Source organism: Notechis scutatus, chromosome 1, assembly GCF_049901735.1.
Source record: "Notechis scutatus isolate UNSWTSFEM ecotype Mainland chromosome 1, rNotScu1.2, whole genome shotgun sequence".
NCBI classification, from domain to species: domain Eukaryota; kingdom Metazoa; phylum Chordata; class Lepidosauria; order Squamata; family Elapidae; genus Notechis; species Notechis scutatus.
The window spans coordinates 217829543-217856165 of record NC_142009.1 but is presented as its reverse complement, the minus strand read 5'-3'; the positions used below and the strand labels follow the sequence as shown (position 1 = coordinate 217856165).

The 26623-nt window shown below is 38.4% G+C and overlaps 1 protein-coding gene across 10 annotated transcripts in view; it reads left to right on the top strand.

Moving 5' to 3' along the window:
• Positions 1-26623, top strand: part of SLC15A2 (solute carrier family 15 member 2) — a 105841-nt gene that overhangs the window by 16155 nt on the left and 63063 nt on the right. For all 10 annotated transcript variants that reach the window (XR_015746564.1, XR_015746566.1, XR_015746565.1 and 7 more), the window contains exons 2-7: positions 933-1020; positions 3066-3207; positions 3588-3680; positions 7100-7199; positions 18990-19080; positions 21490-21567. Coding sequence is in view for 7 of the 10 variants with exons in the window: in XM_087950228.1 (XP_087806354.1) it covers positions 933-1020; positions 3066-3207; positions 3588-3680; positions 7100-7199; positions 18990-19080; positions 21490-21567 (592 nt within the window). In the remaining 3 variants the exon portion in view is untranslated. The remainder of the gene's footprint in view (positions 1-932; positions 1021-3065; positions 3208-3587; positions 3681-7099; positions 7200-18989; positions 19081-21489; positions 21568-26623) is intronic.

The window sequence follows — 26623 nt, the reverse complement described above, 5'->3', positions numbered from 1 at the left end:
TGTAAATGTGTATTTGACTCCCATTTAAATAACCCCTCCCTGGCAGTCTCATCTCTTATTGGTACCGGAAGACTGAGGATTTCTCGCTGTCAAAATGGGTTTCTCTCTCTCTTTGCAGGTTCTGTTGCTCTTGCATGCCGTGGGATGGCACTGCAAAAATGTTGTGGAAGTGAACTAGGAAAAGCGTCGCCCTGCTTTGTTTTCTTACAGTGCAGTGAAGCCTCACAAATTTGAGGACAAAAATGAAGGCTGGACTGTGAAAACAATAATATGGCCATTATGTACTTAAGCATGCGGTTAGGCTTTGGTGTTTGATGCTCGGATCCTCCTGACACTGAAATTGTTAGGATCCTGTTTCCCATATTATCTCTGCTGACACAATTACTCTGCACATGCTGAAGAAAGAAAAATAACGGCCCTGAGGGGATTTGTTTCTTGATTACACCAAGAACCCAAATTACTCACAGGAATTTTATAGGAACCTGTGGACATTTGCTAAGCTCATCCAAGTCACAAAAAAACTTTTTGCTCTATATCTTTGGATGAGAAAACAATTATGTTTTGCCTTTATATATTTGCATTTTACACATGCTTTTAAAATTCTATTTGATACTGTTTGTATACACATATGTGTGCGTATATGCATACGCCTACACACCCACACAAACATATGTAATATATAATATTTTCAAGCTTCTTAAATTCTAATTTACATTGACTTAATGTGTTGAACATCACTCTTTGAAGCATGAGTTTACTGACATTTTAACTTTTTTTTTTCACAGACATACTTGTCTTTTTCATTTTGTTGTACAAATAGATGTTTTGGTTCAAAACATGGTTTCTGTGTGCACCATTGTATCAACTGTGCAAATGATGAAATGATATGTATATAGTATATAACCCAACCTCTTTCTGCTTGGCTTCTTTAGGGAATATGTGGCACCCACTATCCTCTCAGCATCGCCTTCATTGTAGTGAATGAATTTTGTGAGCGCTTCTCCTACTATGGAATGAAAGGTAGGTTTTTATACAGCCTTTGCTCAGGAAAACTCAGATGCTTTCCCCATTTATTTAGATGGAGGAAAGACAGGGAGAAACTCATGGCTGGAATTGGGGGGTGGGGAGTGTTTTGCTTGATTTCTCACCCAAGATCTCAGTCAGATTTATAAAAATGAATGGTCTGTGCTAAATGTAAATGCTAATGTGATAGACAGAAATATCATAAATATAGAATGTTGGCACAAAATAAAGGTTGTTTTAAAGAATGTTCTGCAGAAAATGGGAACAGAACTGAAGTCTGAGGAAGAAACTGTTGGCCTAGCCAGACTTTCTCAACCATAACCTTTTCCAGGTGTTGGATATTCAGTTCCTAGAAGTCTTCAGCCATCAGATTATTGTTCAGAATTCTGGGCATGAAATTCACTAATCTAGTGCTACTAGATCTAGACTGCAAAAATGCAGATGGCTACCAGATGGTTAAAAGGCACTAGAATTTTCTATATCTGTTTGCTCTCATCTAGTGGTTGTCCAGAGAGTCCAAACCGGCTGACCCATCACACATCTGGAAGGATGCCTGGACAGAGAAAGCTGCCTTAATAACTAATTTCTCCAACTTTTCTCCTGTGGCAGCCCCTATGATTTTATCTCTGGGATGGTGGTCAACATTCAGAAAGTCCACTTTGTTCATCACTCTATTTTTCTGCCACTGATAAACTTTGTTCCTTCTGTGACTGTTCAAGGCACAAAGCTATTATCAAGTGGCAATAGATAGACATAACCCTGGAGAAAAACTGTGGCAGTTAGCAAAACATGATTTAAGTGCAGAAAAGAAAGAAAATGTCAGAAACAAAATTGAATGGAGTCTGATTTAACTCTTTTTGACAAATGGAGGAAGAGTGTTGTTAGATTTTTGAGATTCTACTACTATATTGATAGAGTTGTACTGTTTCTTGTAGAATCTATTTGCTGATGTGGTGTACCTGAAAGGGTTGACACAATCCTACCAACAACCTACGACAGTATTATAAACTGGACCTAAATACTATCATACATTTTGGAGGCCTGGATGGACATAGAAGGGAGAAATCCACTCTCAGAAATATGCCTACTTGTGTTTTATGTGTAGTATCAGTTAAGAGCCCAGGGCAAAGATGGTGGGGGAAGCTATGGTCATCTAGGATACTCTGATGACATTCAGAAGCACTGCTTCACAGAAAACTGGATGTGAGACCTTGCTAATAAAGTTGGGCTCTCAGGAACACTTGGGACTCTCACTATTGTACAGTTTCCTTGTTAAATTGTAATATCCCTGCCTGAACTCCTTGAAGATGACTAGATAGTTGGTGGAGTTCCCCAGGCTTAAGATTGCAGGGGATTCTTCCCAGATTTGTAGCACCTGTTTGAGGAACAAGTGGTAGTCATGGTCAAGAGTGCTTTTGTACAACTTTGTCTAATGTGCAGTTGTACCCTTTCTTGGACCAAGATGTACTGCTTATGGTCACCCATAGCTGAATTGCCTCTCAAGAAGACTACTACAATGTCATCTATGTGGGAGCTGTCCTTGAAGAACATGCAGAAGTTACAACTGGTCCAAACTGCATTGGCATCAGAAATTATGGATAGACCTCAGGATGCCCCTGTTGCATCTCTGTTCCATGAGATGTACTGACATCCAGGGTGGTTTCAAGTGCAAATCAAAATGCTAGTTGTCACCTATCACATTGTGGCAGAAATTTGGAATTCCATATCCTTTAGATTGACTCTGATCTTACCAACTTTTCAGAAAGCTCTAAATATTTGGATGTGTTTCTGGCTTGGAGGTCAAGCAGTTGTTGAAAGCCAATGAGATTTTATTTTATTGTTGATTGAGCATTGTCCTTAGCTGCCATTGTAGGCCTTTTATACTGTTATTCATTTATTCGTTTACCTTGCATTGTGTTTGTATGTATTTTTAGCCTCCCAGAGTCATTTCAACAAGAAGGTCAACTATATAAAATATTTGAATAAATATTAGCAATATCCATTATCCTGTATTTTTCTTGTTGTTATGTTTCTTCCTGCAGCTGTCCTGTCTTTGTATTTTCTCTACTTCCTGCATTGGGATGAAACAACTTCCACATCTGTGTACCATGCTTTCTCAAGTTTGTGTTACTTCTCACCAGTCATTGGTGCCTTCATTGCTGACTCCTGGCTGGGAAAATACAAGTAAGAATGAAACATGCTGCCTATGCATATAGACTTTCCCTTTTTTATGTAGGCTATTCCATTTGTATTGTCAGGAACAATTCAGAGGAATATGGAATCCATCATCAGGGAAGAGAAGCTGCCATTCTGAAGAGGAACCATATCATAGTGCTTTCCCTCACCCTTCTGGTCAGCAATAGCTCTTTTCCCCAACACTTAGGAGAGCAACAGAGAAAGAAGGGTTGTAATTTTGGTAGATATCCCAGCAGTAGAAAAATGCTTGTTTCTTCCCTATCAGGAACCACAGATACATTTTTGGCTTTCTGATTATAAATGCACCTGCCTTTGGCTGATAATGTTTACCCACTTTTCTTTTCTTTTCTCTTCTCTTCCCTTTGCAGAACAATCATTTATCTCTCCATTGTTTACATTATTGGGCACGTGATCAAATCAGTTGGGGCAATAACAAGTGTGGGAAACCACATTACTCATGTGTAAGTAATGAGGAAAGGGCCTGCTGTGTTTTGATAATGTTACTATTAATTAACTTGTATTAATGAGCAGTGCATTCAAATGTACCTTGTTGCAAGCATTATGTGGCTCTGTCAGAACTTTTTGTTATCTGGGCATAATGAGTTTTATCCCTGTCAGGTCTGGATATCATAGCCTTGGCAGCTGCCAGTGCCTACCTTTTGAAAAACAGAGTCTTGATTCTTAGAGTGCAAAAATTTGTTCCAGACTTGACTTCATGTGTTTCAGTGGTGAGAGCACTGCTTGGAATTCACCGCTCAGCTGCTGATTAGTCTCTATCTATGACTGAGGGGCCCTTGACCATTGCCATTCAGCATGATTAGGGGAATTTTGTTTACTATTGCAGAACAAACACATACAAATATAAAGTGAACCACAGTGTTTTCAAGTGTGCTCATTTTTCAGAAATGAAGGGCCTGTGCAGTCACCTTAGAATCTTATAAATCCAACTTCGTAATGTTGCTGTGCAAAATGAGTTGTGTTATAATTTTGATTCTTCCCCTACTTAATCAGGTTGCCTATAAACATTTTGACTGTAGTCACCTAATCTCTTGCATTTTGGCTGGGATTGGTAGAAACTGAAGTCCAAAGTACTTGAACACACCAGGTAGCTTAATACTATTTGAGTTGGAGAAATCATGCAAGGAGTTTTTGTTCTTGCATTTGATGAAAAATCATAAACATGGAAAATTATATTAAAATTAAATATGTTGCTCTTTATGTGATGTGAAGTGCATATTTTATCATGGAGATCATGATCTGGCTGGAGAGTATATGGCATAAAGTGCTATACAGACCAACTTTTGATTATTTATTACAAAAAAAGATGTAGAGACTTTGGAAAAAGTGCAAAGAAGATCAACTAAGAATTAAAGGCCTGGAGACTAAAATGTATAAAGAATGGTGCAGGATTTAGAAAAGAAGGACTGGGGTGACATGATAGCAGTATTCCAGTATTTGAGAGACTGCCACAAAGAGGAGGGGGTCAACTTATCTTCCAAAGCACCAGAAGGCAAGACAAGAAATAATGGATGAAAATTAATCAAGGAGAGAAGCAACCTGGAATTAAGCAGAAACTTCCGAACAGTAAGGACAATTAATCAGTGGAACAGCTTGCCTTCAGAAATTGTGGTTGCTCCATCAATGCAAGTTTTTAAGAAGAGACTGGACAGCCACCTGTCTGAAATGCTACAGGCTCTCCTGCCTGAGCAGGGAGTTGGGCTAGAACAGGGGTAGGGAAACTTGGCTCTTCTATCACTTATGGACTTCAACTCCCAGAATTCCTGAGTGAGCCATGAAAGGTTCCCCATCCCTGACCTACTGGTTTTTCAGTTGTGGGGGAAATCAATTTTTGACTTGAATGGGACTGTTTAATATACAAATGTAGGACATTACATTTGTATATTAAACAGTCCCATTCAAGTCAGTAGGCCAGGGATGGGGAACCTTTATGGCTTACTCAGGAATTCTGGGAGTTGAAGTCCATAAGTGATAGAAGAGCCAAGTTTCCCTACCCCTGGGCTAGAAGACATGCAAGGTCTCTTCCATCTCTATCCTGATTGATTTGTAGTTGGAACCAGAGGTGGTATTCAGCAGGTTCTGACCAGTTCTGGAGAACCAGTAGCGGAAATTTTGAGTAGTTCAGAGGACTGGCAAATACTACCTCTGACTGGAGATTTTACAGTATCCCTTCCCTGCCACTCCCACCAAGCCACACACCCACAGAACTGGTAAAAAATTTTGAATCCCACCACTGGTTGTAACCTATACAATCCCAAGACAATATAAAAAGTATTTTCCATAAATGTTTAACTTGGCTAGATTCAAAATGATTTAAAGAATGCTAGGTAACCTAGGTGTGGAATTACAAAATTGAATATTCCCTGGTATCAAAAAATCTACCAAAAAAGAAATAACAATGCCAAAAAACCCTGAGGAAAAATGCTATTTCTGATGTATTGTACTTGTTTTCAACAGCCATGGAGATGTAGTCATGGGGAATTCATAGTCCTAAGGGAACTGATTTATTCCAACCCAAATCTCAACAACGTCAGATCTTGCCATCTTAGCTTCATCAACATTCCACACCCCTCTGTAAAAGTCCTTTGCATTGAGGAATGGGGTTTGGTTTTTTTTAGTAAAATAAGGGACTGCAACAATAAGGCAATAGAAAATCTTAAATGGCACAAAGACAGCTTGGGCAGTTTTTATTTTCTCAACTTATTATTTCCCAGATTAACTCTGTATTCAAGGAAACATAAGAATCAACCAATCAATTACAATCACATTTATTTGATATTATTGTTTTGTATTTTATAATAGTCTATATTATTCAGGTGGTTTCAATTATTGGGCAGTTCAACATATAAACAAATAAGTGCTAAAAATAAATTATATAGCTATAACACAAATACAAATCCCACCTGATAGGTTAACCTAGTTAATAACTTCAGTTTTCAAAAAGTTCTGTAAAGAAATAAAAAAAAATTATACAGCTTCCTTAAATTCATTGAAAAGCACATCTTTCTTAGCAACCGTATTCCAGAGTAGTCTTATTCCAGAGTGATTAAGTGTGATTTTGCTGCATTGGGCTAGGGAATTTATTTGCATTTCATATTTGATAGTGGGAAGCAAGTTCCAGACGATCTAGTGCCAGATTCAGTTTCAAATTCCCAATAACCATTTTTCTAGAATGTTGAAGCACCATCAATATTGAAGTACCATCAATAGTTCACAACCCATGTCTCCACCCACAGCAATACAGTGGGGCTACTTGGGCCTCATTGGTGACACCGTTACAACAGCCGGCCATTTCTTTGTACACCTTTTAGAGAATGGGTGTACGTATTGCCAAATGCAGCAAAAAAGTCAAATGGTTGTTAGATCACAATCTACTACTGCAGAGTTTGCACTGGGAAAGTTTGTTCACTGGAAGGAGATACAAGAAAGCTGGGGGTTCTGCCACTTTCTCTTTTAAATAGAAAAATGTCTCCGACTGTCATTAGCTGGTGATGGATCATAATGAGTCTCTGCCTCAAGAATTTACAGATGAATGGGGTAGCTCAGTGCTGTGATACAAAAGGCAATAAGCTACAGATCCAACCAAAATGGTGATCTCATTTCAACTTGTCTTCTAGCATGTTTTTGAGATGAAAGACTTATAAGACATTACTTGATCCAACTTGATTTTTGCTTATTTTGTTGGCTGGAAGTCCATTAGAAAGAAACAGGAAAGGATAACCTCCCTGCATGGTTCCTATTGCCACAGCACTAACATGTTTCAAAAGACTCTGTTACAGAGTTATCAGCTCTGCCCCCAAGACTTCCCCTGCTCTTCCCCCAAGTCTTTTTATGGTGCTGAGATTTTCATCCCTATTTGAAGGATTTTGTCAATGACGGGCCTGTCTCTGATTGCTCTTGGAACGGGAGGCATCAAACCCTGCGTGGCAGCATTTGGTGGAGACCAGTTTGAAGAAAAGCATGTAAGAACCGTGTTTCTTTTCTTCCATGTCGTTTCTTTACCTTTACGTGACATTATATGTATTTTACAACTTTTTTTTTTTTTGCAATGGAATGATCAATTTACCAGCGTTCCCACATCAAGAGTAGTTTGGAATGTTCTTTTAGAAACATTTGTTCATCCTCCTTTTGTATGTGCAAAAGATACAAAAGCAGATGCCTTATTCAGTCTTGATGCATTGTTCAATCATGATGCCTTGTTCATAGATATATGATAGATAAAGAAATACCTTACATTTCTATCTAGCCCATTATTGGACAAAACTGGTAGCAATTCCACCAATACCACTTGGTGGCTTCAGCTAGTTCAAACTGCAACAGCCTATGTAGACTCTGGCAATTACCAGTAGGAATGTGTTACACCTGCATTGGCTTTTTGGCACAATTTAAAGTGCTGGTATTAATCTGTAGTGTTTGGCACCAAATTACATCCAGGATTATGTTACTGTCCCTGTTTAAATTTATATCAAATGTAAAGAAACAAAGAAACACCTATGCAGGCAAAAACCTGGGCTTGAAAATTAAACAAATGAGCAGCTTCCTTAGCTTTTAAGCCTTACTTTTTCTTCACACATATATATTGAATAGTAACAGCTATTTCAGAAAGCTTTCAGAAAGCTTCCAATCATTTTAGTAGTACTTCACATAGAATAGAATAGAATAGAATAGAATAGAATAGAATTCTTTATTGGCCAAGTTTGATTGGACACACAAGGAGTTTGTCTTGGTTCATGTGCTCTCAGTGTATATAAAAGAAAAGATACATTCATCAAGAATCATAAGGTACAACACAATAATAGTCATAGGGTACAAATAATCAATCAAATCATACTAGGAAACAGTAAAAAATCATTAGGATACAAGCAACAAGGTTACAGTCATACAGTCATAAGTGGGAGGAGATGGGTAAAAGGAAGGATGGGAGGAGTAATAGTAATAGTAATGCAGACTTAGTAAATAGTTGGACAATGTTGAAGGAATTATTTGTTTAGCAGAGTGATGGCGTTCAGGGAAAAACTGTCCTTGTGTCTAGTTTTTCTGGTATGCAGTGCTCTATAGCATCATTTTGAGGGAAGGAGTTGAAACAGTTTATGTCCAGGATTTGAGAGTTCTGTAAATACAGTATTTTCACAGCCCTTTTTTTTTTGACTCATGCACTATACAGGTCCTTGATGGAAGGCAGGTTGGTAGTAATTGTTTTTTTCTGCAGACATAGGAGAAGAATTCTAGATAGCCTGTCCCTTCCCTTTCTTTCTCTTTTTCTGTGCCTTTCTGTACATGGAAACTTGTAAACAATTTGTATAGCCTCCCATCTCAAGTATACCCACATAAACATCTATACATATATGTCCATGAGTATATATGTATATGTATACAACATATGTATGCCTATGCATGTTTTCATTTCATTCAAGCCCAAGATATCTTAAGGAGTATACAATAATAGGATTAAAAAAAAAACACAGAGACTCCAAACTCAGAAAAATCCAGATCTCAAGAAATCAAAGAGCAACTCAGTTAGAAACAGCAGCTGAGTTACTGTTACATCTCATAAATAACCTTAAAATTAAATTCAAAACACCTGTTAGAACAAGCTGCATGGAAGATCAATAAAAGCCAGGTGTTCTAGAATTTATTTTTATCTTACCTTTATCATTTTTATAAATAACTCAAGGCAGAGAAGATATACCTAATATTTTCTTCCTCTTCCTATTTTCACCACATCAACCTGGTGAGGTGAGTTGGGCTGAGAGAGAGAGAGTGACTGGCCCAAAGTCACCCAGCCACGTTTCATGCCTAAGGTAGGACTATAATTCCCAGTCTCCTGGTTTGCAATCTAGTCCCTTAACCACTAGACATCAAATGCTGGAATTAGTCTCGTGCAAACTTCTCAAGATGTGCAAGAAAACCAGATAATTATCCTTCAGAGGAACTCTAGTGTCTTTTAAAAAGTGGATAACCCACAAACTCCACTGTTGTGCACCTCTTGCCTTCAAGAACCTTTTCCTTATATTTAAACAAAACATATATCCATTTCTCTGATCCTAGTTTCTGTGGTAATACAAATATACTGTAGATCTGACCATCCTCCACATGACACTGTTTTAGTTACCAGTATCACTGAACACAAAATTTAGAAGAAAGTGTTAAAAAGAAATCATATTAGACAAATTGGGGACCTTGTATTAATTACAGCACAGTAACAACACCTGAGGGCTGAATCATTCTCATAAGTACAACATTTATGAACAATAATAATTATATTTTGTAATCATCCTTTAATTAATACATAATTGGATGTGATTATAATAGCAACAGCCCTTGTTTTCCAAATGCTTCACCAATTTCTGTCACATTAATCACTGATCTCTGAGTGGTTAAATATTACCTTTTTTGAATATGCAGTTTGCTAATTGATTGCTAAAAGCTAATGCTTAAGCAGCCTGGTAGACCTTTGAATGTTCCCAACCAAATTCACAACCTCTGAGTGAAGAAACAGTTCCCTTTTTGGCAGATCAATATCACATGGCCTCTGCCTGAACCAATAATTCTTAACTAAAATGCACCAAGTTTAATCTTTTTTAATATTGGCAAAAAAAATATTAGAAGGAATTTCTATTTTTTAAGAAATTAGAATGTGGTAGTACCTTTTCTCACTATAATACTAAAAAGTAATATGAATTCAATTTATTAGTCAGAAAATGTACTACCAGTCTTATTCTAATTCTCTTCAGGTCAAGAAATGTAAGTGCATTAGGTAAATATGAAGGCTCTACATTGGGGTGGGATTCAAATTTCTTAACAACCGATTCTGTGGGCATGGCTTAATTTGTGGGTATGGCTTGGTGGTTATGTGACTGGCTGGGTGTGGCTTGCTGGCTGGGTGTGACCTGGTGGTCATGTGACTGTCTGGGCGTGACCAGCTCAATGTCACTCACATCAAGGGGTGCCTCACCTGGCCCCTCCCCTCCCAGCCATTCCTTGTCTCACCCAGCCTCAACTTATCTATAGTTCTGTAAAAATGTTCACCCTTTTTTGACTTTATTATCTACGTACTCTAGATGTACTTTCATGGACCACTGAAAGGAGGAAATGGCTCACATGCTTTGTCCAAGAGGGTGATAGGCAACAGACTTTTAAGGGGCTGCCGGAAAGAGGGGTGGGTGGGCAATGTATTTTTCAAAGCACCAGAAAGCAAACAAGAAGCAATGGATGGAAACTGAACAATGAGAGAAGCAAACTAAGACTAAGGAGAAACTTCCTGACTGTGAGAACAATTAACCAATGGAACTGCTTGTCCCCAGAAGTTCTGGGTGCTCAATCACAAGAAATTTTTAAAAGACTGGACAGCCATTTCTCTGAAATGATATAGGGTTCCCCCTAAAGTCCCTTCTAAGTGTTATTCTGTTATTCTGACACCTTTCCCAGGACCTCTACTCAGTGTTTGGCATCCTCTGTTTCCCTGCCTGAGCAGAAACAAGTGTATTTATGCTCTGGAGTCTGGACTATAGACATTGAATGTTTGTAAACCCTGAAAAATATGTGGTTGCCCTAGGCAAAAAAAAAAGGGCAGTAAAATCACTTTAGGTGTAAAATATTAATATATGATAAATAATGGAACAATTAAAAATAATAGAAACAGAGTTTTCTCCCCCCTTCCTATTTCTCTTTCTTTCTTTCTTTCTTTCTTTCTTTCTTTCTTTCTTTCTTTCTTTCTTTCTTTCTTTCTTTCTTTCTTTCTTTCTTTCTTTCTTTCTTTCTTTCTTTCTTTCTTTCTTTCTTTCTTTCTTTCTTTCTTTCTTTCTTTCTCTTTCTCCCCCCTCTCTCTTTCTTTCTTTCTTTTCTTGTTTCTCTCTCTTTCACACACACACACCATACAGTCTCTCTCTCCCTTCCTTTCTATTTCTTTTTATTTATTTCTTCTTTTGTCTCTTTCTTTTTCTCCCTTTTTCTTTCTCTCTTCTTCCTCTTCCTTTCTTTGTCTCTTTCTTTTTTGTCTCCCTTCCTCTTTCTCCCTTCCTCTTTCTTTCTTTCTTTCTTTCTTTCTTTCTTTCTTTCTTTCTTTCTTTCTTTCTTTCTTTCTTTCTTTCTTTCTTTCTTTCTTTCTTTCTTTCTTTCTTTCTTTCTCTCTCTCTCTCTCTCTCTCTCTCTCTCTCTCTCTCTCTCTCTCTCTCTCTCTCTCACACACACACACACACACACACACACACACACACACACACGGTCTGGGACAAACTGAATGATCCGGTGAGATACAGTCAGCAGTGGGTGGAGGGAAAAAGAAGAAAGCAGGGGGGTGGCATGCGACAGCGGTGGCAGTGGCAGGGCCATGGAACACACTCCCCCAGCCCTCCCAAAGCATCTCTGTGGGCGGTGGGTGGTGGGCGGCCGGTGGCAGGTGGCAGGAGGCAGCAGGGCTGTGGAGAACCCCCCCAGCCCTCCCAAAGCACCTCCATGAGCAGTGGGTGGCAGTGGTGGGGCTATGGAGCACCCCCAAGCCCTCCCAAAACACCTCCGTAGGTAGCATATTGTGGCAGCAGGGCCGTAGAGCATCATCCCACAAGCCGTCCCAAAGCACCACTGCAGGTGGCAGGCAGCGGGTGGCAGTGGTGGCTGCCTCCCATAAGCAGTGCTGTCGCAGCAGCGCCTTTCATTTTGCCCCCAGAAGAAGCGGGTGGAGGCAGCAGAGGTGGCGGAGGTACTGCAGCAATGGCGCTGCTTACAGGAGGCAGCCGGGTCTGCCGCCCTACCAGTTGGAGCACTGCTGCCACAGCTCACTGCGCTGTAGCTGCCACATGGTAAGGGAGGGCTGGGAGAACATCGTGTGGCATAGGTGGGCAGCTAGGTAGGCCCCAGCCAGCACCGCCACCATGATGGGGCCACACTGGTGGGGAAGCCAGCCAGCCGAGCCTGGGGATGGGGGGGGGCAGGTGTCTGAACTATGGAGAATCATAACAACCAGTTCTACTGAACCAGTCCAAACTGATAGAATCCCACCCCTGCTCTACATAGAGAAGAGGGGATTTTTGTCACTCATCCAGTTTCTACAAATAAAGTAAGATTAGAATGAATTGGAAAGCATCCTTCCCTGACTTGGTTCCTAACACAAGTTGCATTAAAATGAATGCATTTCATATGGGTAGTTCACCTTTCTCCAATCTTCTAAAATAGATTGCAAGAAAGAGAAACCAATATATCTGAAAGTCACAACCATTGGGAAAAAGTTCTAAGAGTTACATGACATCTAGAGGCAACCTAGTTAAGAAAGAATAGTGATCTATAGCAATCCTCCATAACCCAATATCTGGCCTTGGCTCTTCTAGCTAGTGCCTTCAAGATGTATTATGTTTCAATTCTCACAATCCCTATAACGCAGTCTGAGGTTTTATGGAAATCACCCAAGAAGGTACCAGAAAAAAAGTGGGGATAAATAAATGAAAACTTCAACCAATAGAATAACAGCAAGAAAACTATCTTTTCCAAACTCCTCTTTCCATCCCTACCCATCTTGCCTAGGGACGATGAAGATTAAGACTGAATAAATCCAAAGGATGCCAAATTGGATAATGTTTAATATGGGTTACATTTGGTTATTATTAGCTTCAATTGCTGACCTGCTCTTTATGCAGATAAGTGGAATCATCATATGGAATTTTAACTCTCCTTGTTTCAGAGAATTTGGGGATAATTTAAACCTTTATATGCCAACTCATCATTCATCCAATTATTCAATATGGAGAGTGATGTGAAACTTCTATGCATTTGTTTCTGTTCATTCCAGCCTGGATCAGATAATTTAAATATAAATCTCCGACTTCCTCTGTTCTCTGCAAATGATTAAATGCAAACCACTCACTGAACCATGATAATATCACATTATATTCTTGCATGCACAAAAATAACTATTTGTGCAGCATTAAGATTATTTTTCATGGTGCAATATGGCCTCAATCCAAATACAGTTAGGAAAATAATTACAAAAAAAAAATATCAGTGAACATTTCTTCTGACATCAAGTTTAGGATGCTCAATTTTTGCCCCAAGTGGTATATTAGATATTTATAACCCAACTCCTATAGTCAAAAAGAATTCAAACATGTAGGGAAGCATATGAAGGTTGGTACTAGGGCAACTGAAAGTGACTTCAGTGTAGTTACATCTGCTTAGAAATGAATACTGGACATTTCTAATATCGCCACTCATTTTGAAGCCTAATAAGATGCCTAGCAAGTCAACAAGACAATGCAGCAAGTATCACTCTTTCAAAAGTTCAGTAGTTACTGTTGCAGTTTGAAGTTATGGGCTCCTTCATGTTGTGTGGACCTCAAACACGAGCATCTTCAAGCAAACTACATTCTAAAAATCTCAAGGGATTTGATAATCCCTTGGTTCAGCCTTAGAAACAGGTAAGCAAACAAAGTATATAATTAAAACTTCAGGAGATAACCGAAAGCAAGTATTAAATCCTGCTGTCAGTCAGCTTAGTTTCAAACACCACAGGGCAGCTGCTGAAAAATAACAACTGCAAACAGTGTTCACTCAGACATGAGTATGAATGTAAGCAATCACTGCCTGAATATTCATAAGGTGTTTAGAATGACTTTGGGGTTGACCTATGTGATACTATCAGTGGTACCTTTTTGGACATAGTGCACCTGGAAGGGCTAAAGGATAGGTGATCTGTGGGTAAAATGTTAAAACCAGCCAGATTCTGGAAAAAAATATTAACAATAGCATTTGCTTCCTAGCATTGGAGAATCACAATGAGACAAACACTTTTTAGAGTACATCAGTTTATTTTCATTTCCTATACTTGTCTATTTCTTCATGTACACATAATTAGTAAACCCCAAACCAAATAAAACTAAATTATGCTTGCTATATTTAGTTAGGTGCTAAAGTTTCAGTGTACACTAAGTATACTGTGTACCTCTGACAGCTCAGGGTTTTTTCTTTCTATATTTGAGATAGAGGATAAGATTGAGCTTTTAATAGAAAATATCACACCACACTTAGTTATCAAGCTTATTTTATTTTTCCAAACGAAAATTAGTTTAACTTTGTGGATCTCCATTCCTAACTGGTCCATCTCTTTTGGACAAAGACAGGCTGTATAGCTAATAATACTTCTGCAAACCGCAGAGGTATTGGTTGTTATTTTAGATGAACAAGTGAGAGCAGCAGTAAAATATGGCAATTTAGCCTTGGTTTCTAATGACAGTTTTTGGGTGTAAGTTTTTGAGATCAAGTCAACCACATTTTCTAACAAGGGACAGGGAGAACATTTTCCCCCTGCCCTCCAGCCTCTCATGCTTATTGTCATGGCATTCATAGCTGCTGAATATGCTTACTCTACATTTTGATGGTCTGAAACTGAAAGAAATAATTGCTTTTAGCCGATGCCAGCATTCCTCTGTGCAAGCTAATAACTTACACTTGTTACCTAATGACCCCGTTTTGGTTGCAGTTTTGTAGCAGTCATCCTCCAAGTATGACATTGAAGACAGTGATTGTAATGAAAGCAGTCAGTTAATAACATAATGTAAAAATAGTTGTAAAAGCTATTCAATAAAAGTAGAAGTAGCAACAAAACCCCTTTAACAAGAACTGTTTGGTTTCTTTCTAAAATCATCCAATGAAGGAGCCTGCCAGGAGAACAAACAGAAAGGGATTCTAGAGACTGTACCTGGTGATTAATATCCTTGTGTCTAGGTAGAGGTTGGAGCAGGAAGAGAAGAGAATTTGAGTAAGAAAGAAATCATTAAGTCAGTTCATATCCCATGAAAGTAGGTACTTCTTCAATGTTTTGCTGATCAGTTCTACTGGAATAGTTCCCCTGAAATACTATAGATAAAAAAGAAGCTTAGGAACTAAAAGATGGAATTGCATATAGTACGTGGAGCAACCTGCAAGATTCAGTGGTTTCTGGGAATAAGGGACATAAACCTAATGGCAGAACAATTTGTGATTTGCAACATTAGGATGATTTTTAAAAAATTTCTGCCCTAACACAGAGTACTAATAGCATAGGTTTCTTTTTCCATCTTTCATTATTATGAGCCAGCTACATGGTAAGAAAGATACTAAAGAGATGGTTGTTGTTAAATAATTGCATTTTTATTCTAAGTTGCTAGTATTGGTTGCACATGGCTTTCCTGGGATTGTTATCCTTGTCATATCTCACCCAGCAGGCAGGACTATATCCAAATAGATAAGTTTACAAGAATTCAGAACTGCTGATAGCATAGTAATTCATTTTTGAGGGAAGGTTAGGAGGCCATAATCAAAAAATTCTGCTGATTCCTCTGTTCTTGACCTTGATCTGTACTCAGTCTTCAAATTCTTTTGCACCTCTTTCTTCTTCCTACCACATGCAACCTATTGGGGCCCTCTGTGGCACAAAAGGGTCAGTTTCCATTTCTACCTCGTTTTCGCAATAATCAGATTTGCTACCTTGTTTTTCAGTGACTGTGTGAAAACTAACTCTGATAATCCTCTCACATTCTCAAGGCAGAGTATAAGCAAGCTTTCCCCCCTCACTGTTAATTGATAGGCATGGCATTTTTATTTCATTCTGCATGGTTTCATGATTAAGATTAATTGTATCTACATTTAATGACCCTGTTTATGGATTATATATTTACCTATTGGTACACCTTCATCTGAAGGAATGCCTATCCCAAAATTGTCAGTGACCTGTAATGAGAATATTTAATAAATGATTTTCTTAAGTCTCCATTTAATCTGTTCTTTCCTATTTTTTGCATGCATGGATTAGCATAACAATTTCTTTAATTTCCCCCCATTTCCAAAGACATCAGGAAATGTGAGTGGTATGAAAACCATATTTTCTTTTCAGGAATGAGCAGAGCATATAAAGCAATCCACTTACACATTGCCTAGTAATCAGATCTTTTCTATGTATTAGAAACCAGTGTGCATTAATATAATTCAAGCCATTTTACAATGTCAATGGGTTTCTAGTGTGATAAACCACAATGAGTGTTTTATTCCTTTATGCTATTTACATGATTAGGCAATTCTATTCATCTTCATACAGACAAGGAATATATTCCATCTGAAAGGATAAAAATAAGCCATTTGGCCTTGCTTTCTGATTCCTTCTGAATTTACTAAGAAAATCATTGGAACTGTCCTTCCTCAACTGTGCTGCTGAATTGTTCAGTCCATATTATAAGCTGAGATACCACATAAGAATCTGGCTATTTTTATCATCATTTATTCTACTGGTGCAAAATCAATATCTTATTCATTTTTCATCACAATTTGTTCAAATGCAACCCATTTTTTCATTCGTAGTACTTTCATCTTACAGTTTACATATTCCATCCTGAAGACGACCACACACACACAAAAAAAAACTAATGAAAGGGCTGCTGTCCATACATTCCTTCACATTTAGAACAAACTCCCCTTTGAGTGTAAAACTTTACGTAGCTAAAATAGCATCATCCACACATAGGAAGATGAAATTAGGAAGCTTCAAGGAATTACAATGTTTCCAATTCAAATATTTAAAGGAAAATGCTTATAGCATTTCCTTCCTCTTTAAAACTGTACTACTAAGGGTCTTTTGTGGGGTGGAATGTTACTAGCTCCTTATCTTTCTTCCTTCCCTGTTGAAGTCAAGGAATTATGGTGTGTCAAACTATGTGTGTGTCTGTGTGCGTACTCAGAATATTTATTTATTTTTATTGATTTGATTTGATTTGTCAATCGCTTACAAGATAATAGGTACAAGTATAAACATGAGTAAGAATACAGGAAATAGGTACAAATAAATGGGGACAATAGGACAGGGACGGTAGGCACGATTGTGCACTTATGCCCTTACAGACCACTTAGGAATGGGGTGAGGTCAGTAGTGGATAGTTTAAGGTTAAAGGAGTGGGGGTATCTATGTGTCCATCAAAAGATTAAAATTAAATCGAATTGGACCAAATTTGATAAGGTGAGTGAAGCTGGCAAAAGACTATCAGATTCAAAAATGATGAAGAGAAAATGATGAAAAAGGAAAAGAGGGGAAAAAGATGAAGAGTGCTCACATCCAGATGATTGCAAAGAAATACAATCCTTCCATTCCCCCCACCATTCAGTCTCAATTGTCAGTACCTATCCTTCCATCATCCCTGCCCACCAGCAGAACTGTTGAAGCTTCTTGGATGAGAAGCAAAACATTTTCTTCTTCTTCTTCCTCAAGGGAAAAAGACTCCAGTTGTCTTTTGAATAACAAAAAAGCACCTTTGAGGCAACGATTACATGGATGACTGAGAATCTCCATAGACAGATGAAGAGAAAAACATTCTGGGGGTGGGTGGGTGAGTGGGGAGAAAATGCATCTTACGGGAAAGGAATTGGGCAGTGGCTTGGAATACTGCAAACAATCCCATTCTAAACCTGCCTTGCTCCTCTATCCTGGTCCCATGACCCAAGACAGTTATCTTATTTAAAAAAATCCAGCTTTCTCACTCTGCAGAATTTCTCTTTCTTGTTCACTTATGGAAAGGTGTGGCTTTGCAGCTTCCACTCTCGGTGATGTTTTTTCCTTTCTTCTGCATGAAAACATCTGCAATGAAATAATGATAAAGCTGGAGGGCAGAGAACTGATTGACAGATGATTTTTGTACACGCCCCTTGGTCAGCCAGTTGGGGACATTGTCAGTTCATGCAAAAGACTGAACCTTGAAAGACAGCAGTATTGATGGGGGTACAAAAATGCCGGAAGGTTTGTGTGTGATGCCAGCGATTGGGCAAAAGTGCTTTAAATGTCATAAAGAGGATACAAAAATGAAAAGAAAATTAGAACTGAGAGGGTATAACATTTGATATTTTAAAAGCGAACATTGCCAGTCAGTCTACTGACTAACCAGCTCAAACACATATAAATTGAATAAAATAAAATAATAAATTGAAATAATATTGCACACAGCAATATAATAAAATATAATAGAAATTGGATAAAATACAACTGTACCCAAAAGGACAGATATGCTGCAATATTTTTGACGTTACAGACCCCAACTGTTAATTAACACATTAGCAATATTTCTTCCTGCTCCTGATAGCATAATTAAAAACAAATTAATCCCTTGAATTCATCTGGCAAAAATAGTGTTTGTTTTTATAAATTCCACTGAAATAAATGAACTAACAATTGCATGTAAATAGATTTATGAATGAGTTGTTGTTGATTCAAAATAGCTAGACTACTATTCAAGAGATTACAGCTGTGGTTGGTAATATTTTACCAATTATAGTTTCCCAGCAACAGTTGATTTTTTTCTCCTTCTTACCATATTTATGAACATATAATGAGTTCTCAAGGACTGACTGGTTAGACTGATTCAATTAAAAAGCATGCATTGAATGAGTGGCTGCTACTCCTTGCAAATACATTCACCATGCAGCATTGCTCCTAGTTACTTCTGTGTATGTGTGTGTATTTGTGCGTATATCATGTATATCTATATATACACATTCATATACATACATACATATACATACTTACATACATATGTACCCATGCCTCTATTTCAACTCAGCTTTTAAAAATGTAATCTCATGTTAATTTTATTTTTTTTAATTTATATCAATTTTTAAGATGTTATGTCAGTATTTCATATGATTACCATAATTCAGTAGGACTGTTGGAATCCTTTTTTATGAAAGCCATGCTTATCTTTTAAGATGTGCTATAATATTGGACTGATGTGATTTCTGTCTTGTTTTAGGTCCAGGAAAGGAACAAGTTCTTCTCTGTTTTCTATCTTGCCATTAATGCAGGAAGCTTGATCTCCACTTTTCTTACTCCTGTGCTAAGAGGTCAGTGTTAGTTTACCATGACCAGGGGTAATGGAATTTAAAATACACCCTTGGGAAACAAGTTCAACTCAAATGCCACAGATGCGTTCATAAATGTTTGAGCTCATAATGATTAGATGCATCCCCACGATGCCCATCTGCTTCTAACTTATTCTAATTTCTCTTATGAGTAAAGAGGTTAAATGCTCCTTTGGAATAGCTTCAGTAGACTTATCGCGATTATCCCCCATTGTTTCGGAAGAACAGCAATTGTTATAATTTTCTTTAGAACATTGTAATCTTGGAATATATTCAAGAATATGACATCCACATACTACTTCTGTTATTTTAAAAGGAAAAGATTGCCACTGGCCCCTTGGTATTTTGATTATTATATTTGTCTTCTTCCACTTTCATCAATCTTAGGAAAACAACACAGTTGTTCTCAGGCTGTCCCCTAAGCAATGACCAACTCCAGATGAACATAGTGGCAGCATATGGACCACGCTTTAAAATCCCAAGAATAAAGGCAGACTAGAGCTTTCCTTCCTATTTCACAGGGCAGTTCAACAACATGTGTATAAATATTTTTTTTCTTATTTTCCCTGTGAACCTCTTTAACAGCAGGATGGAATTCGAGGACCTGCTAATATTCTGTGTTTGTTCTAGTATACAGTAGAGGCATTCAGTTGGGCTAATATGGATTGGCTTTTGCTCCACACATTATGAGGGGAGAAAAAGACAGGCTTCTTACATCTACATTGATCATTGTCAGGCAAAATAAAAACAGTGGCATATTTTGGAGTGGAATTAAGACATAGGATTTTTAAAAGTCCTTTTAAAAGAAAAACAAAAACAAAATGACCCTTATTTTCTCAGAAATTTGGCAGTTGTATGTGACCTTTCAGGTCACAGTACAGAGCAGCTTCAAATATCTCCTGCTGTAGATCAGAAGTAATCTGTTTGCAGAGCAGAACACTTCCTGCTTTGACTGTAAAAAAAATTTGGCTCATCTTCTGGAAAGAGAAATAAATAAGCTCATATCAGGCATAAAAGTGCACTTCAGACAGAGAAGCGACTCAGTAATTGTGATCAATATTTTATTAGCAATATTCTACCCGGTTGGTTGTGCAGCTGCGTCAGGATTTTGTTTTCATTTCTACTATTTTCTGTTGTGCAGAATATTTAACGGGGGTGGTAAAATCCAAGCTTTGTGAAGAATATGTCTCAATTTGGCCTGGGTGTGTGCACGCGCATGCATATATTGTACCGTACTGCAGAAGCAAACACCAGCATGTGGGATTATTTCAGTCCATTTTCTCTGTTGTAGCTTGCAAAAGAGGCTCCCATTTCAAAGCCTAATTAGCTGTTCTTTCCCCTATTCCACTTCAGAAATCCCTTTAGTAAAGTATATCCATGCACCCAGTGTTGCTGTTAGGTAAGCCTTCCCATAAACAAAATTGTGTAGCTTTCAGATCAAGCAGTTGGCTCAAATTTGGGTGTCATTTTCCAGCAGCATAATTTAGTTTCTTGACTCCTTTCCCTGCCCTGTGTTCTTGCGAATTGGACTGTATTTTTCAAAAGTTAATGGGTCTTAGTCTTGCTTGATATGAAATATCAGGATTTTCAAAATGGAGATCCACTAGCAGGAAGATGCAGATAGAGTAGGTGTCAAAGAGAAAGCATTTACTCTCCCCGGTCCAATCTTATCACTATAACTATTCAGAGTGGATTTGTAACCTGTTGTCAGGTGACCAAAGACTTAGCATTCCAATTCTCTTAATCCTGGTCTGGCTCCTTAGTCTGTGCAATTCTTTTCTGTTCTCAGATTTTACTTAATTACATGTTTTGTCAGGGCCTCCTATAATGCAAGAAGCCAGTTTGCTGAGAACATGGCAAAAGCTGTGGTTAGAATGCAGTATTTGCAGGCTAACTCTACTCACTTCCAGGAGTTCGATTCTGACTCAGCCTTCCATCCTTCTGAGGTCGGTAAACCCCCAGATTGTTGGGGGAAATATGCTGATTCTGTAAACTGCTTAGAGAGGGTTGTAAAGCACTATGAAGCAGTATATAAGTCCAAGTGGTATTGCTAAATGCTAGAGAAACCTGTGCACAGTTCATAAAGAATCATTATCATCATCCAATAGATGCTGCAATGGTATTTTGAAATTCCTTCAATTGCAGGCTCAACAGACAGCATCTTTAAATCTCTAATATTTACAACAGGTACCATAAAAGTCAAAGAAGTTAAATTTAGGATGCCACTTTCTGTGGTCAAAGCTGAAATCAGTTCCAGTTGCATAGCGGTGAATTGATAATAGAGTGCATTCTGATCTCCAGACACTTCCTCTTTCTACAATATAGCAGTGGAGGGAAGGGACGGAACAATCTTAACTTGTCAAAAGAATAACTTGTTTCTCATTTTCTCAGGGGGCGTGCAATGCTTCGGAGGGGACTGCTACGCTCTGGCTTTCGGGGTTCCCGCTGCTTTAATGATTGTAGCTCTTGGTGAGTAGCAGGTATAAAAGAGAGGGACTGAAAGAGACAAGAAAGGGGAGGGCGAACACAGGTCCTGCAAACAACTTAAAAGAGATGATGTTTCTTCTATGCACCAAGGAAGGAAATCTATGTGACACTCCTCCCTTCCCCAAAACTCCCTTTGTTTGGTTTTCCTGTACTGGAATTACAAGGCAGAAATAAGGAGCTCAGAAGCTCTTTGTCTTCAAAAAGCAGGGAAGTTCAATAAAAGTTCAATCATTTCCATTCTGAAGAAGCCTTTCTACTGATTTGTGATATCTTTAATCCCCACGAACAACCACACGCTTTTAACACACCCCAAGGGGGCTGCTTTTACAGGCAGCTTCAAAATAGATCTGGGTTAATAGCTTATTTTATAAAATGAAAATTACTTTTCCATCTTGCTCTGCATTGTCCAAAGAGGGGCGGTTATATGGGTTGCAGGCCACATACAGCTTCCTGGTTACATTTTCCTAGCCTGCCAAGATCATGTCACTGAAATTCATCAATAAAAATTCAGCAGGATTTTAAGGGATTTTTTTTAAAGAGCTACTCCCCAAACAGGGGCATAAAAGAACCTATTTCAGTGAAAATAGCTCCCTGAATACTCTCATAAATGAAAAAAGTCCAACAATTTGTCTTACGGAATATCTTTTTATTTTAGAGTCTTTTAGTAAAGTTTTTATAAGGTAATAATACAAAAAGAAACAAAAGTTAGAAAGGTAAAAAAAGAAGGAAGAGGGATGAAGAAAGAAAAAAAAAGAAAGAAGGAAGGAAGGAAGGAAGGAAAAAGAAAGCAAAAAAAGGAAAAAGAGTAGTGTTTTCCAACTTTTTACAGCACAGTAGAATACACAAAAGCTACAATCTCAAGGTTTTGCTTTACATTTCTAAACCTTTCAAACATCTCAATAACAACAAAACCATTCTAATCCCCAAAACCTAAAATCAAAGTTTCAGTTTTCAGTTTTGAGCAAACTGTCCAGAAGTGGTTTCCAAATAGAAAAAAAAAAGAATCACACAGGTTCTTCTCTTTAATTACAGTCGGTGTTGCCATCTTTGCCAACTGCATCACCTTTACTGTCCATTCTTCCATTGTGAGAATTACTGTGTCGCTAATCTTTATGATGTACTTCAGATCATCCCGTAGCTCATGCAGCTTTCTAAATCATCCTTTTAAGGCCAAAGACAAAACAAAAATATCCCATAGGGAAATAAAAGGCTGATCCCCGCCTTACATGGCTTGAAAACAGTTTCTCACTGGGGGTTTTTCAGTTTGTTTTTTTTAAACCTGCTGCCTTTGTCTCTGTTAAAGAACTCATTTTCCTCCCATCTGTTAGCTCAGGTGGAGCGCTTCTTTTCAAGAAGTCTGCACCACTCTTGGATCAGCTCCACACACCTGTGACCCCCATGCCAATGTTTCTCTTGAAAAGCTAGACCGATTTACTTTCTGCTGAAGTGCAGTGCAGGACAAACTGCTCTGAAGGTGGTTTTCAGCTCAGTGTGCTGGAGCTTGGGGGATCTTTCTCGCTTCGTTTCTCCTGCCAGCTCTTGAGCTTCAAATGTCCTAGCAGGGAATTCCTCTTGTTGCTAATGACAGACCTGAGATACATTATGTCTTGGCAGGGGAGTGCTCAGTCTACATAGGTACACTGGCTAGTGCCAATCCTAGCACAAATGAAGTGAAGTTGCATCATTTCGTATAAACGGTACCAGGTGAACTCTATTATTCGCTGTCAGACTCTACCTGCTAACTAGGAAATGGCAAATGGCAAGTTCTGGAATTGGGATGTTTCCACCAAGGACGCACTTGGTCAAGGCTTGATCACGCCTAAAGCTGTCCCTTACTTTCATGTTACTCTATGTACTCCATGTACACTCTATGTACTCTGTAGGGAAATTGAATCAGTGCTTCTTATCAGGCATTAGCTGGGAGAGGGAGTCACTAGATTCCCCATCCTTCACCTAGCTAAGAGCTTCGGTGGCACAGTGGTTAGTGTGCATTACTGCAAGCTACTTCTGCTGCAGCCAACTGCCTGCAATTTGGCAGATCGAATCCCACCAGGTTCAAAGTTGACTCAGGCTTCCATCCTTCCGAGGTGGGTAAAATGGGGACTCAGATTGTTGGGGGTAAGAGGCTGACTCTGTAAACTGCTTAGAGAGAGCTGTAAAGCACTGGGAAGCGGTATATAAGTCTAAGTGCTATTGCTGTTCAGTGCTAATATAGGAAATCCTTGACTTACGATCACAATTGAGCCCAAAGTTTCTGTTGCTAAGTGAGACATTTATTAAGTGAGTTTTTGCCCCATTTTACAATCTTTCTTGCCACGGTTGTTATGTGAATCGCTGTAATGGGCAACATGGTTGTTAAATGAATCTGAATTCCCCGTTGACTTTGCCTGTCAGAAGGTTGCAAAAGGTGATCACATGATCCCCAGAACACTGCAACCATCATAAACATGAGTCAGTTGCCAAACAACTGAATTTTGGCCATGCGACCATGGAGATGTTGTAGTGGTTGTAAGTATGAAAAATGGTCATAAATCAACTTTTTCACACATGTTGTCACTTCGAACAGTCACTAACTGAACTGTTTTAAGTCAAGGATTACCTGTACTTAATTGTCCTTCAGGTGAGTTTGTACTCATGTTGCTCAGCTCCACAGAGGAAGCTAAGAGGAGTGTGAATTGGCCTGGGAGAGAATTTCCATCCTTTTCACTCCTTTTCTGCTGACAACTTAGTTAAGCTGTTATTTGTGCTTCTTTTTCTCCACACAGGAGTGAGGCCTGTGATCAGCAAGATAAAGCTGAATCACATAAGCAAATAAGCTCAGAGTGAGTCAAGGGACAGCTGGGAAAGGTGGAAATGAAACCGCTGCTGAAAACAGCCAGTTATCTTCTTCTGCCACAGCTGTCTCATTTTCAGGGCAAATTGTCATTCTGTTTTAAGAATTCATTCCAACAACATACATAGTATTCATGGCTACCTAGGTTTATTCATTGTCCAAAGCGGCCTAATGGCAGAACTGGCCCTGAACAGTGATCAGCCTTTAAAAATCAAGACATACTGGCAATAGCCATCCTAATCTTCCCTTATTTGTCCACAAAGGGCTATTATAGATCAGGGGTGTCAAACTGGCAGCCCGTGGTCCAGATGTGACACGTGCAGGCCACACCCACTCCAGCTCTGCAAATGGGGAAAATGTTGTGAAACATCATGTGACAGCAACGTGACGCTGTGAGTTTGGCACCCGTGTTATAGACCATGTTGAGATGTACAAGTCACTCTTGTTGAGCAACAGTTCACAGTTATCAACAATGATGAAAAAGTAATTTTACAACCGATCCTCACATTTATGACTTTCATAAGTTATGACCTTGTTTTTATAACCCACCTGGAGTTACTATACCTTGAGTTCGGCAGCCATGTAATTTTTCTTAATAAATAAATAAGTTAGTTTAAAAAGGAAAGCTGAAGTAACATCATAGGCAAAGTCACAGGTTTATTTTGCAACCATTTCATTTAACAACAAAGTTGTTGGCTCCAGTTGTGGTTTGCTATCTGTGTTAACTCAGGGTTGCAAGTTTCTCTTCTCTGTCATGGTTGTTAGTCACCAAGTTTCCTCTGTATATTTTCCTATTTTTAAAAACAGCCACTAAACTTATGACATTTGGACTTCTGGAAAGTCCAAATGTCCACCATGAAATCCTTTCAAATGGTCTCCAGGAAAAACACCTCAAGCCCTCTTTTGTCTGACTTGACATGAAGTTCCCAAGTATATTTTTTGTATTCACAGGATCCTAGATCTGTTTTCTAACCTTCCAGATTGAGTTAAGAAAGGTATTATTTTGAATTTCTGAAGAACCAGTTGCTGTAGACCAGCCTTCCCATACTCTTCAGCTCTTCAGCTCATCAACCCCTTCATGAAATTTCAGACTGTTCATTGATACTCCCCTGCAAACATTCCCATTCCATATGACACAGTGATTTAATAAACTACCATTTTAACCGATCAGATCGTAAAAATAACGGTGGTTGACCCTTCTATAGAAATCTACTCTATAAATATCCTTAAGGACTTGATTTCCTGAGACCATCTCTGTGAAAAAACTAGCATAGAAAGTTCTAAGTTAGAATGGCTAGTGATTAATCTGAGCAGTTTTTAGCATCTCCATGTTTCTATCAAGCTATACGGTTTGCATTAGGTTTTGCCAATTGATAGATGGCTTAGCAGTGTTAGCAGTGGAAAATTGCTGATGTTACAGAAATGTTATTGCCATTTCCCTCCCTCCCTCATCTTTTAAATGCCCCAAAGCTCCCTATTTAATAAGACATCTGTTTTGCGCTTAGTATTATTTTTAATTGGTTGTCATCTGATGAGTAGAACATAGAAATAGTCAAGGGAAACGTTGCCAGCAAATGCTGTCATTCCTTTTTAAAGTCTACCAATTAGTGAAATAGTTTTTATTGGATTGGGGTGGTAAATAAGCCCCATCAAGCAAACACATAAATAAATAGACAAATAAATTGGTAAATAAGGCAATCTTTCAGTGGTAATGGAGTGAGTACACATTATAGGATTTCAAATCACTCAGTTTAAATCTGAACATATCTTTTGGGGCCGGATCATACTAGTTCTCTCTAATATTGTGTCGAATTTACTTATTAAGGGAAAGAAATACAGATAGTCCTTTACTGATGACCATAATTGAGCCCAATATTTTGGTTGCTAAGTAAAACATTTATTAAGTAAATTTTGCCCCATTTTCAAACAGTTGTTAAGTGAATTGCTGCAGTTATTATATTGGTAATACAGTTATTAAATGAATCTGGCTTCCCCATTGACTTTGCTTGTAAGGAAGTAACAAAAGATTATTGATTCCATGATCCAGGACTCTGTCACCATCATAAATATGAGTCGGTTGCCAAATGTTTGAATTTTGATCATGTGATCATGGGGAATGCTGGAATGGTTGTAAGTGTGAAAAATGGTCATAAGTCACTTTTTTAAAGTGCTGCTGTGACTTTTTTTTTTAAAACAAGTTTTATT